Raw genomic sequence first — 14832 nt, 5'->3', positions numbered from 1 at the left:
GAACAAAGTACACAGTCGACTTCTAATACATATTTTTGATAATCTTGCTCTTCTAAGCCATTCTTCACTCTTTCTCAAGAAACTATAATGTTTAGGAGGCTTGGGTATTTAATATATGTAGCAAATATGCAGAGTATAATCATAAAGTAATGAGACTGATTGTTAAATAAACATACCAAAATTTACATTTCAAATAAGTGTGGTTCCATTCAAAGAAGTCAGTTGGGAGGAAATATAACTCATTCCAATGATGCAGTCACTGTTCAAAACATTTTTGAAACTCTGCTTTTGTAACTGCCCTCACCAGCCAGCTATGAGCTGCATGCACAAGAAAATAAGTCTCATTACTGAGAGGCACATCTCTCTCTCTCCCTCTCTTTCTTTTTTATCCCTTATGGTATTTACTGCTCAGTCTGATCACCTACCTATTTACCAGTCTGAGAAAGACTTACATGTCTCAGAAAGATTTTAAAGCTTTTCTAAAATTAAATACATCTACTCTCAAAAAAAAAAAAAAAAGTTTGGCCACCGTTCATTCATTTAAGATAAAGAGAGGTTTATCAAGGGCCTCCAGGTGTCTCTATCCTGGGCCAGGTGCCAGGAATACAAGGTGAAGAGAACAGTCTCCACCTTCCAGGATGTTCAAAAGAATTTGTCACTGGCTATGAAAGCAATTTCAAAAGGAGAGAGCAAAAAAGTGTTGAGCAACGTTAACAATTATGACAGTAATAAATGAATATTCTTCCAAAGCAACCACCTTAAAGTGATACCACTTTTTGATGGTTAAGTTCTGCCATATTTATCAGAACTTCTTGTCACCTTGTATCTATATATAATATTAGCTTGATTTTACACAGTTCCTGTAGTTAAATGTAATACTCTTAATAGTATGTAAAAAAAAAAAAACTGTCTTAATTGTTGTCTCTACGCTGTATGACACAAAAGCATTTTACAACAGAAACTTGAAAAAATCGTAAAAAACACCAACACTGTCCAAATTTGAATTTTTCACATGATCAATAGTAAATAAATACCATCTGATCAATTAGAGAACAAATAGAATACCAATCACTAAAATGTCTAAACTAGGGGTTGACCTTTTTTTTTTTGGTAAAGGGCCAAGCAATATATACTTTAGGTTTCGTTGGCCATAACTCTCTGTTGCAACTACTCAACTAAGCTGTTGTAGCATAAAAAGCATCCACAAGTAACCCAGGTAATAAATAGGTAAATAAACGGGGATGGATGTGTTCCATCAAATAAACTTTTATTTATTTACCAAAGCTGACAGCAGGCCAGATTTGGCCCACAGACAGTAGTTTGACAGCCCCTGGTCTAAACTGAATGCAGAAGCCCTAAGCATTCAGAGACCCCCTCTCTGTGTCTTGAGTCAGCATACCAGGTTCAAGGTCCAACTGACAGAGGTACTGGGAAGTATTCAATGTAACCACCACCACTCGGTGTTTAAGAATATCTTCTTTCTGTGGCATCTGAAAGGTGGAATGTGCGCTTGAGATCAAACAGTACTGATGCACAACTGGGTGAACAGTCTTTACCCAGCGATTTCTGAAATATACCCTATAAAAGAAGATAACATTTCCTATTTATATTTATTAATATCTTACCAGTATCTGATTATCAAAATATTGACATTATTATTTTAGGTTACAATATCTGGAAATGAACAAATAAACATGGTAACTGTTAACATTCTACTGGATTAGAATTTCATGTACAACTGTGACTTCCCCCTACCAAAAAAAGATTCAAACAAAAAGCATATGCACTACCATAAAATAAATATCCATTAATTTTTGGTTTAGATTGACCTTACAATAGAATGGCACACAAACTTGGGAATACTGGGATGGGAGAATGGCACACAGTTTCATAAGCATTATAGTTTAAATTCAAAGCACTACCAACTGGGGAATTACTTTTTTTCCAAAAATTCTTACAACAATATACTTAATTTCTATTTTAATTATTTGTGCTAATAGTGAACTGCATGCTTACAACAGAAATTAAAAAGTTATTTGCAGTTCACTTTAGAATATATCCTTATACCTATATTTAAATAGACCTCTATCTAAGGTTCTAGAAATTTAAAAATAAATACAAACTTCGGACAATTCAAAAATCTTAAGGAATAGGATCCCTTTCATTAATTGCAAAAGAAAAACATGAGCAGGCCTCATGCAATAGATTACTAAGATGGTACAGAAACAACCTATCCATCTATCTACTCACCCACCCACCCGCCCACCTCTAACCCAACCATCTCTAAGTCACCCATATAACAAAGATCTATTGGGTATCTACTATGCTCCAGTGCAGAGGCAAATCACATGGCTTGAAATCTTTCATAACAGCTTTAGATTTAGTCTGATTTTGATGGAAAGCCAGCAGAGAGTTCTCACAGGACCATCATGACATGACTTATGTTTTTAAAGGACCACTTTGTTTCTCTAGACAGAAGACATAGTTTGGGGGAGGGGGTATTTGACGGTGGCATGCTGGTAAATGTTGAACAACCAGATCTGGGGTAGGGGTAGGGGACTGGGGTGTTGGCTGATTTCTGTGGCATAAAACCTACTACCATGGCCAATTTCAAGCTACCAACATGATGTCACTGAACATGAACTTGGGAAGATACACACGACTGGCTCTCACAAGCCAGTACAAGCTAGCTGCAACACACCACTGACTGGAACAGAGGCAGGAGCAGGAAACGGAAGCAGGGAGTCCAGTTAGGAGGTTGTTGTAAGGATCTGGACAAGAAAAAAACGATAGTTTGGACTGGGGTGGTAAGAGTGGAGATGTGAAAATGGTCAGATTTACTACACACTTTGAGAGTAACACTGACAGGATTTACTGATGAACTTGATGTAACATTGAAGAGAAAGACGATTCCATGTTTTTGAAACTAAATGAATGCCAGTACTGTTTACAGAGGTGGTGAAAAGGAGAAACAGGTCTGGGGTGAGAATTGAGAATTCAGTTTTGGACATATTCCGTAATAACATCCAAGTGGAAATATCCAGTAAGCAGGGAGGGATATAGGCTAGGAGTTTAGGAGAATCCCTGCAACAAGCAATATACAAGAGCCTAGATGAGATCACCTGGAGAATAAATGTAGATAAAAAGAAAACTATTAATAGTTGGAAGAATGACTGATGGACCATGCCAACATTTAGAGGCCGGGAAAAGGAGAGGAATACAGTAAAGGAGACAGGGAAGGAGCAGTCAATGAAACAGGAAAAAGTCAGGACAGTGTGGGGACCCAATCAAAGGAAATGAACTTCCATGGCACTAAGTCATTTGGACAACTTCTAGGCCCATCAAGTGACCTGATTTCCTAGCAGCAAGTTCTGTGGTTGTTCCCTCCTTGAAACACGCTCTTTCCTCAGCTTCCATGACTCCACCTTCCCCTGCTTTCCTTCTACCTCTCTAGGTTAGGGTTCCTCAAGGCTGAGGCTTAGGCTTTGTTCTCCCCCCTTTTGAGCTCTGCTCTTTCCCTGAACAACCTCATCCAGGCCGGTGGCTTCAATTGCCACCATGACCCTAATGATTCACACATTTTTCTCTCTCCAGCCAAGACCCCCCCCTCTGTGTTCCAGAACGCATATCTAACTCTTTATCTACTCTAAGATATTTCAAAGGCAGCTCAAGTGTAAAATGCACAAAAACTAATCTCTCCATCTTCTAAAATGTGTTGTACTCCTCCATGAAACACTTAAAACTGTCTTTTTTAAGCAGCAAAAAAACCAAAAAAAAAAAAAAAACAACGAAAAAAAACCATATTTAATAAATGTCCCTAAATATCAACTGTAATACAGGAAAGTATAGAAATGTATTTTAAAACATTACTATGACAGCAAGGGCTGTAAACTTCTAAAAGAAGAAAACATTTTAAACATGTTTTAGGTGTTAATAAAAAATAATCAAATCAGCAAAGCAGAACTTACTTTTAAATATATGAAAAATCTCATTCTACAAACTACCTGAAAAAATCATTTACAAATTATGATTCCATTAATATTAACTAAAGTATGCGTATTTAAGCATAAAAATTACAAGAAATTAAACTCCAAAATATTAGTAGTATTTATCTCAAGCTAAGGAGATTATAATTTTATTTCCTTCTTTGTTCTTTTCTGTATTTTCCCTATTTTTTTGAATAAACATTTCATTGTAAAATTGAAAAAGTGACTTAAATTATTTATTAAATCTAACTCCAAGCACTGCTTCTTCTTCAAAGAAAAAATTGAAATTGAAGTTCTAAATCTCACTACTAACTTTTTAGTAATCACCTTGGAAAGCTATCTGAAGTTGAAGCTAGTAAGAATACAAAGTTGGATCATTAGGTCTATGTTTCCTTAAAAGTATAATATTCTAGTGCTGACTTCAAAATAATTTAAATATTTTCTCAGTACTTTTCGTGCAACATTTAATGTAGACACACTATAAGATTATTTAAAACACATTAAGAACATTTTCCAAAATTGGAGAATTGATAGTGACAAGTGACACTTTTAAGCTCATAGTATAAAATGTAAGTGACACCAACTAAGTAATTTACGTATTTCTAGAAACAAACCATCCACATATGAAGTATATGATACTTAACACAGGAGACTCTCTGGTAATGTAATATTTTAATTCATTGAAACTGTATTCATGTACTGAATTCATATGCAATAACCCCCCCAAAATATTATTACTTATGATACTACAGAATCTGAAGGACCTGATCCCCAAAACAATGTTTCTTTAAAGATCTACATAAAACAACAAATACCTTCTATTTGCTCAGAAAGCAGTAAATGCACACTTTCTCCATAGATAATCTCTATCTACTAAGTGATAACTTTGCCAGAACCAGATACTGATCTTCAGAACCATACATAGAAACTGTTTTCCTCTCTATTCCATTTTTTAATCTTCTAATTCTAAGGAAGAAGTAAAACCTGAAACTAAATGTAACCTAAAATGATTTATACAACCTCCATCCCCAAATATTTTAAGCTTGACTCCTGGCAACTAACAGAATTTTATACATTTTAACCGTACGTATGCATATTTAAACATATTTACTATATTAACTACGTAATGTTTATGACCATTTTCACCTTATCCCGTTTACCAGGGCCCTCTCTAAATATACTGTGAAGAAGACAAACATCATCAGTCTTACTCCATAGAGACACCACATCTTCAAGGTCATATGTAGATACTTAGTGCCCTCTTGTGTTCTTCCCTCTGCATCCTGGGACAATTCAGATAAAGCTGATCTCCCCAGGGTGCACAGCGATTCTAATCTTCTCTATTCCATCTCCCATACCTCTCAAGTTTATTGTCCACTAGGAAAATTATAAATTAATTTGAGTTAATGTAATAATAGATGGTGCTAATAAATCCTAACATTTCAAAATCCTTGTAGGAAACACATTCACAAGTTAATGCCTTTCCCAGAGAGAAAAATTATTGTGAAAATGTAGAGCCACATTAAAAAAAAAAATACTTGGAGAAGTCAAGCCTTTTCTTATTTTAGTCCATTTACTAAATGAAGTAATATAAAATTTTTATTTAAATATGTTTAAATATTTTTCCATCTTGACAGAACCACTCTTGAGATTTGTGGAGAGGTGAGACGTTTCTGCTAGATGGCAAGTTTCTGTATTTGGGCCACTACAACTACACATATAATCTACTTGAACATAACTTCTTATTCTACATATTTAAATACACTATAATATTGAATTATAATCCCTCAAACATAATTTTACATGGGAAAGCCAAGCATAATGCCAGTCAAATGATAGATTTTAATGTTTATCAATAACAACTCTACTGCCCCAAATGTCCAACGACCTATGCTAGGTTGACCAAGATTTGAGGGGCCTTCACTCCATTGTTTCCAAGCCTACTACACCATGATTACTGAGAGTGCCATGGTTCCTACATAACACACACATACACAAACATAAACACACATACACATGCTCTACCAACAGTAAATAAAACAAACATCTCCTTTCAAGTAAGAACACTCATAGCAAAAATGCTACCAGCTACTCCATTTTTCACTAATAAGCTAAAAAAGATTAGAATCTGAAGCAAATTAGTTATTGATAAATTTATCCGTTGGGTAAATACCACATTTTCATTTATAGTGATTGTATACATGTGATTTTTCTTATTAAACACTACTGGGTTCTTAGAAAATAATTATTTCTGCTCTAATTTTCCAGGGTGAAAACAATGTATGGCATAAAAACCTGTGTTAACAGGCCATACCAGTTTTTGCTCTTCTGTGTTTTTTTAATGCAAATGTAAAATTATTCAAATGGCTTTGGTTATGGTTATTAAAGAATTAAATAGCAAATTCTCATTTTTCCATGCCTAGGCTCAACTAGAAATAAAGAGTTAGTGAATTATGATTCAAAAGTGTGGTTAGAAATTAATTTATAAACAATAATTGTATTCAAACAACATAGGGCATGACATATTAGTTTGTAAAATGGCAAAACTAAACATTAATTCGTATAACAATGAAAGCAAATGGTATAATAAATAACCACTTAATGATTCTTTATTGTTTTCTGAAGAAAAGGATTTTATTCCCCCACAATCCTGTATAAGTACATTTCATACCCATGTACACTGAAAGGACCTTGCCGTATCAACCTAAAATTTTCTTTGACACATTGTCTTTCAAATGATAGCAAAAAGTTGTAAATACCAGTCAACTACATTTTGTTGCAGAAATCACTTCAATATTTCATGCTTCTCTAATGTGTAGCTTTTATGAAATTACCTGCATGATCACAATCAAAATCTTATTTCCATAAAGAACTATCACTGCATGACTAATGTGCCATGCAAAATATGCCAGAATTTTAATTAAATTTTATGTATAATCATATTTATATTACTTCATCATAAGTAGCTTTTAGAGGTACACATCAAAATCGGCTCAGACTATAACAACATTTCTACATACAAAACTTAAAAAAGGATGTCTTTCTCTTTACTTAATGTTTAAGAAGTAAATGGTCAAAGATTTTTCAATTTTTTCCTTAATTTAAATGGTTTCTTCAAAAGGTATACCCTCCAAATGCCAATGCAGAGTCAAGGATTTTGGTATTCTCGAAGTTACTAAAATCTTTACAGACACCTTTTCTTAAGAATAATAAAGTATGATACAGATACATAATAAGCCTTAAAAAATACCTGAGAGGTCTTGCCTGGGGATTGCCTGCTTCTACATATGGATGTAAATAATCCTTTATGTAGAGATCAGCAGCACTATTAGAATGGGTGCAAATGAGAATCCTGCTGAAATAAATGGTGCAAATAAAAAGAATGATAAAACACAAAACTATTCAAGCAGTATAATACCAAAAAAAAAGCAGTGGCCATCTTAACATTATACATTTCCCTCAACCTACTCAGTAGCCTCTAACATATTAATCATTGATGCTTTAAAGAAATTATATAACTCTTTATGCTACACAGGAAATAAGTTCCCCCAAATTATTACTACTTCTATCATATACAATTACTTTTTTAAAAATCCAACTCTTTGGCTGTACTATATATCACAATTCCTTAGCGACTTGCAGTTTTGCTGGCTATTTAAAAGCTATCGTTCTCTGTGTTGCCAATTTTTCAAAACAGTTGTGTTTTAAGAGAATTCAAACTTTAGTGCTGTGGGGTTTGAGTGGTGGGTGTTTTTCTCTCTTTTGTATTTTTTAAAATTGCAGCAAGATGGATGAAAATTGTCTTGCTAGCCTAGCCCTCACTTTGTATTCACAACAATGACAAAGGTCATGCCCTACTAATGAGATCGGAGCACACACACCCCCATCTCACCTCGTGTCCTGCTGCTGGAGCATGTGCTTTACGGCCTGAGCGAGAGTGAATGTTTTGCCTGTGCCGTAGGGTCCAATGATGAGAACAGGAGGCAGCTGTATGGAAAGTGGAGTTGTAATAGCCAGAACAGCCTCTTTCTGTTTGGCATTTAGTCGAGGATCCAACTGTTCATCCCACTGTCTATAGAAAATAAAAATTTATTTTAAACAAACGCATATTATGAATAAACAGAACATGACATACAAGTATCTTGAATTTCACTGAACCATTAAAAATTCTGAAATCACATAGCATACATAAAAACAAATGCTTATTCTAAAACTACCTTTTAGAAAATTACCCAACAGTCGGCGTAAGAAGTTTTGCTATGTTGATCAAAACTCACTTTAAGTTTATTTGCCCTATTTTAAGTGCAAAAAGATTTTGATAACTAACCTAAGACATCACACACTTCCAGTCCGGTTTCTGCCAAGTCTATATATAGTTAATGACAATGTCCCTAAAATGTAATTTCTCTCTGTTACGTAGAAACACCAGAAAATTTTTTTCTGTAATAACGAAGTAGTAGTTTGTTTGGATCATGTCTAAAATACAAAAGGGAAACTAACTGATTTTCAATTTCAAATCCATTGAAAAACCTCTTAGTAAAGTTTAAAATAAGGAGAAAAGAAAAAAACCTTAAGTATATCCCTACTTAAGAGACATCAAACTTTTATGGAGTTTTTAATTCAGAAAATAGCAGTGGTCTTTTAAAAGCCCACACAATAGGAACTGTTTCCTAATATTTTCACACACACAAACAACATATATATGTCATGTACTTCGGGGTACAGAACACCTGTCACGGTGGCACAAATGGCTGCTGTAATGAGATCCAGCCTCCTAGTCTCCTGTCTATGTCTTGGCTGAGTTTCGAAGATTTAAATGGACAGCAGATGCTGAAAGGGATCAAACCAAGTGGAGCATCAACAGCATTCTTTCTTCTCCCAACTACAATTAAAATACTAAATATCGCAACAACTATGGTAAAAATGATAAGGATGTGAACCAAAATAGGAAGGGTGTGTAAAGAGACTCAGAAAATTTGCAAAGTGCCTACAAAATAACCCTGAAGTAGGAGGATGTGGTGTAGTGAAATTCCCTCTCTGTGAGGCTATACTCTACTTAAATTAGAAGCTAGTTATTTATGGAATATGTTCTTAACACAGTTTAAAAAAAAATTATAACTAATGCTACATCATAATAGATAATTTCAAACAAAGAAACTTCTCCTAAAAAATGTAAAACCTTAGAAAGGCCATATAAACATGCCATTACTTATTTTTCTGAAATTAAAAAATTTTTAGATAAAAAGCAAAAGGACTCTGAGCAGTGGCACTAGATTTCCTGGAAGCCATTCACTAAAGCTCAAGCATTTTACTCCAAAGTGTGAAGCATTAACCAGTTTATTTACTCATAATTCTGCCAATCCCTAGCAATGTCTCATCTTTTATAAAAGAGGAAATTGCTTTAGATAATTGCTAAATACAGATCTAATCTATGTAGCAGACACTGTGGAATGGTTACCCCCAAACCATGCACACACCCTTTCTCCCTTTCTTCTATTGGGCCTAGACAGCTATAACACTGCATTTCCCGGCCTCCTCTGCTGGAGACCCAACACTAGTCCATGAGATGTAGAAGGAAGTTCTTCAGAAGGGCTTCTATACCCAACAAAACAAAACCAAAGCCTCACTAGAAGAAAGCCCTTATTGCTCCTTTGCCTTCCTGCTTCACTTGGCTGGAATGAGCTTGTGGTAAATAAAACTGCAGTAGCCATCTGATAATGAGGCAACAAGTATCAAGAAGAAAACCAGCATGCAGAGAGGAGAGGGAAACCATGACTTTGATGGCACTGCAGAACCCTGGGCCAGCCCTGGACCACTGACCTCTGGACCTCTATCTCTACATGTTGAAGCCACAGTTAGTTCAGTGAAGTGTCACTTGCATCAATACCTGACCACTATGATTCTGATACCTGACCCCATGGTTCCTTTATCTGTACGTGGACATATTGATACTTGCATCAGATGATTATTTTAAAGATCAAATGAGATAATGCATACACACTTTTTAGAAAAATAATTGAGCAATAAGTGCTCAATTAATATTAGCTTCTATTACTATAATATTTTCTGAGGATTTCAGAAAAAGGAGCTATTACTTGACCAGCACACTTTCAAAACACAAGGACAACTTTTTTAAAACAACATCTTTCAAATTCGGGGACGTTAATGAACTTATGAATGGATATTAGACTATCTACACAAGTATAAATCTAAGAGATTAATGACAGATTTACAGGTATAATTCTAAAATATGTCAGTATCTCTTTACTTATATAGCCCATTCTACTTATTGTTTCAGTGTAAATAAATGCTTCAAAGCAGATCAGAAATTTTATCAATGTTGGTCATCTCTAGAGTTTCCGGTCATGAATGATGAATATTTTTACAAAGCCAATGAGTAAAACAAATTGTCTTTATTTATTGTACCACCTGCTAAATTAAGGGAAGAAGATTTACAATATACATGCTGATAAGCATAATCTCTTACTTTCACAATTTAAACAACATAAAGTCTCTTCAAGTTTATTCTGAATAAAGTGTTATTTTATACCCTGAACCAAATTAATTCAAAGTTCGTTTTTCCCCTGGTTTAACACATTATTATTAATTTATACACTACATGCCCAAGAATAATTTCTGAACTTCATTTATCTATATTTCACCTTATTCCAGAAAAGATTTTAAATGGCTAATGATTTCTCAGTATGTTCCCAGACCTTTCAATTACTATTTATGATTATAGTGCTATGGAATCCCTTCCTGTTTAAAAGTTTTCTGCTACTTGACATTTTCTTAGTTAACATTTACAGTTATCACTTGCAGTCAAGGATATTTGAATATATTGTTATATACTATATAATTTTCAGAAATGAGCATATCAAGTAAATGCCTAATAATTTACTGTAGTATGGCCTCACATATGAAACCCTAATTCTCTAAAGTGGGAATTTTTATTAATTTAAATGTCATATATTAATAATGTGCAAGTCTCTGCTGGAGATTCAAAGATAAATAAGATGCAATCTCTTCCTCTAAAAAGCTCAGTGGGTACTCAGCTTCTTGGGGGGATAAACTCACAAGTTATATAAATGATTAACCACTATGCTGTATACCTGCAACTAATATAATATTGTATGTCAATTATAACTGAAAACTTTTTAGTATTTTAAAAGCTCAGAATCTAATGAGAACAACAGAAATGTACACAACTGACAAAAACTAATTTGAGAGAAATTATGCTTGAAAACACAAAACTGATTGAACCTAGCACATAGTAAGCACCCAGTAAATATTTGTTGAAATAATGAAACGGAGGATAAGGTTTATCTACTTGAAGGAGAGAGCACTTGAGCTAGACTAAATCTTAAAAGATGATAGATCTTCAATAAACTAATGTTGGGAAAAGATCATTTCAGGGAGAACAGCATTTACAGATGAGAAGACCGGTCTGGGGGAGGGCAAATGCAGAGTTTAATGGGTATAAAGTTTCAGTTTTACAAGATGAAAAAGTTCTGCAGATTGACTGTACAACATTGTGAATATACTTAAAGCTACTAATTGTACACTTAAAAATAGTTAAGTTGCTAAGTTTTATGTTATGTAGACTTTACCACAACTTTTTTAAAATTTTAAAGAACTTTTAAAAAGATAAGGAGGCAAATAAGAGTAGGGAAAATTAAGCAAACTTCAAGGTAATTCAATATATTATCTAGAGCAGGGGTGTCAAAACTGTGGCCCACGGGCCAACTGCGGTCGGCAATCCATTGTTAATTGGCCCGCAGCAAATTCCAAAAATATATTTAGTTTACTTAAATAAACCAGGTGAGGCGATACGTACTTCACCTCGAGTGAGTGGCCCGGCTGGTTGTGTATTTTACCGCATACGGCCCTTGGTAAACAATGTTGATATAAGTTTGGACACCCCTGATCTAGAGCATGGGGAGTTAGAGGGAGAACAGGGGTGTGAAGTAAAACAAAGTAAAAGAAACCTGAAAAAATACTGTTGGAAAGCTCTACCAATGAGACTACATAGGAGTCTATTATTAGGCTGCTCAGATTTTATCTACGTATCAAGGAGAAGCCTTCAGAGGTGTATAAGCAGTGAAGTGAAATGATTATTGTAGCAAAGTAACTATAAAAGAAATGTGTGGGTTGGGCCAGAGAACAGAGACACAACACAGCCAGCAGGATGGAAGACAGACTAGAAGGTGACTGAAATAGGCCAGCTCTAACTTAAGCATGGGCTGTAAGAATGGAAAGAAAGGGGAGGATGCAGAGAAGCTAAACCAGAAACCAGATGAGAACTGAGAAGATGTCACTGGATTTTTACAATTAGATCACTGATTGCTTCCGGGAAACTGAGGAAGTGGAAAACAGAGATTACAGAATGAATAAATAAGAATACTGGAAATAGATAGACTATCCCAGCTCAAGAGTTTTGGCAGTAAAAAGAAGAATGGGGATAGAATAGTAAGGGTAAATGAAAACAAGGGAGCAATGATTTAGTTTTTGTGTTGTGAGGCGTATTTTGTTTGGTTCTGTTTTTAGGACCAAAAGAAATAGAATGTGAAGAGGAGAGATACCTGCCACCTCTAGGCCTGGCCCATAAATGTCCCACGTGATGCTCTGTGCTCATTCTTCCCATGTGCCAGCTGGATGCCAACACCCAGGGTAACCTTGGAAACCTTACTGAAGATACTTATTGAAGATTCCAGAGCTGCCATCAGAGATGGAACAGGGCCAGGCTACCACGACTGGATTGACACAGTGATAAATAAACTTCTATGGTGTAGAGCAACTGAGATTTAAAAAAACAAAAAAAGTATGGGGTGAGCTGAGCACTGCCAGGGGCCAAGAGGATAAAACCCAATGAAAAGGATGAAAAGAAAGGTGTAGTCATGTAGGCATCACTGCTGTTATTCTAGAAACAAAATAGAAGTATCATATTTAATTACACGTAAAGACGTGCCAAACAGAATATAAGCTGAAAAATATTTACAAAACAATTAACTTGAGAGTAGCTTCTAAAGTACCATCATCTACGACACTTTCTTCATTTTGCTAAATTACAAAAGTGCCTTCTATATTAAAGTTATTTTAAATGAACTATTTGAAACACTTTAGAAAGGCCCTAATTTTCCCATTCAACTTCTACTCAGAAATACTCCTAAATTGCTTGGCACCCTATCAAATTAAGGGTGCTGAGAAAAGCAGAACTTATATAGACTCCAAGGAAAAGTGAAGAAAATAGATAAAACTTTAAATGTTTCATTCTAAGCGTGTTCGTTTTACTCTCATTCCTCAATTAATATCTCAAGAATGTAGGAAAACTTTCTTATAAAAGCATGCTTGAGTTATTTGATACAGATATTTAATTTAACATTAACATTTTCCTGTAATGAGATATCGCCTTTTTGTACCTGTTGGGACTCCAAGGTATGGTTGGAGTCATAGTGATGTCTGGAAATAAAACCCCATTGTCCTTGATTCTGTCTAGCGCATAATGCATTTCACAGAGGGGTAATCGATTTAATTGAAACTGAAGTTCAACCTAAAACACAAAATTAAAACAAATTTTTTTTAAAGCATTACAGTAAACATCAACATTTGCAGCTCACTAGAATACTTTTTATAGATAATCTTTTAGGGGACCAAGTTTAGAGATTCTTTTGTATTACAATTATATTCTAATAACAATTATGGTGCCTAACATTTATTTATTTAGTGCCAGGCACTGTGATGAGCACTTTACATGGATTATCTCACTTAATAGGACCAATAATGTATGTACTATTATTAACCTCGTTTTACATCAAGAGAAACCAAGGCACTTATAAATTAATCTCAAGATAAAGGCTATGATTCCACCATTCCTATGAAGAATACATTTGATAAAATCAGAACATCTGTAAAATATCATCTCTCAAGTGACAAAAACCAGCCCTAAGACACGGTGTTGATTTACTATGAATGAATACTGTTCACCGCTTTAATGTTTAAAAAGAAAAAAATTAGTTTTCCAGTGAAATATGGCAGACTGAACACACAGTTCACCTCTGAATCCATAAAGACAAAGAGAACAGGAGCAAATACAACTTCAGATGAGAATTGTTACCAGGATGTAACTTGGTTTCTTTTCGTCTGTTCTTCCATTGCTGACTTAAAACTCTGATCAGAAAGCTTGACCTCGCACAAAACTAGAATATTTTAGATGTTACTTAAAGAGAATTTATTTTATCTGAGAGTTAACCAGAGGTTCAAGTCTCCACCTACCAATGTAACACTTCGAAGAACTGCACTTTTGGTGATGGCAGAAGGAGGAAAACCAAACCAGTAGGGCATCAGCTGACAAAGAGACTGTTGCCACACTTCAAAACGTACCTGTGTGTCATAATCAGGCCGAAGATTAAGTTCTTCACAGCATTCCCTGGATATCCTTAAAAATATATATTCTTTTGTTTTTTCTTCAATAGTAGCTTCATAAACCTTCTCTTTGGTTCCCTGGGTCTGTACTAAGTTCTCCTTAGGGACTGGTAATAAATAAACAGCATTGACTTTGGTCATCACCAGCCGTCCAGCCAAAGTATCTTCAGAAAGTGTTTCAGTAAGCTTAAAGCGACCAAAAAGTTGCCCATTCTGAGCATACTTTGCACCTCCAGAAACCCCAGTGAGCATGAAGCTTGCTAGAATCTGCAATTGCACTTTAAGGTTGAACCTAAATCAGAAGCAGAAACCAAGTTTGAATATTTTACATCAAAAACTTAACGAAAAGAGTAAAACACATCAAATATGAACATACAAAAAATTAAAACTTCATTATCAATTCCACTCCACTAAGCTACAAACT

The 14832-nt window shown here is 34.8% G+C and overlaps 1 protein-coding gene across 10 annotated transcripts in view; it reads right to left on the bottom strand.

Moving 5' to 3' along the window:
- HELZ (helicase with zinc finger) overlaps nt 1–14832 on the bottom strand; it is a 137470-nt gene that overhangs the window by 61791 nt on the left and 60847 nt on the right. For 5 of the 10 annotated variants that reach the window (XM_081027344.1, XM_081027342.1, XM_081027343.1 and 2 more), the window contains 5 exons: nt 14367–14700; nt 13406–13536; nt 7879–8058; nt 7237–7338; nt 1400–1578 (listed from right to left, as the gene is read on the bottom strand). In XM_081027344.1, coding sequence (XP_080883470.1) covers nt 1400–1578; nt 7237–7338; nt 7879–8058; nt 13406–13536; nt 14367–14700 — 926 coding nt within the window. Of the gene's footprint in view, nt 1–1399; nt 1579–7236; nt 7342–7878; nt 8059–13405; nt 13537–14366; nt 14701–14832 lie in introns of all 10 variants that reach the window. The other 5 variants (XM_081027339.1, XM_081027341.1, XM_081027337.1 and 2 more) reach the window with 2 other exon arrangements.

This window comes from Rhinolophus hipposideros (genome assembly GCF_964194185.1).
Source record: "Rhinolophus hipposideros genome assembly, chromosome: 20".
Taxonomy (NCBI): Eukaryota; Metazoa; Chordata; class Mammalia; order Chiroptera; family Rhinolophidae; genus Rhinolophus; species Rhinolophus hipposideros.
The sequence above is the reverse complement of the archived record's forward strand: the minus strand, read 5'-3'. Positions and strand labels throughout refer to the sequence as shown.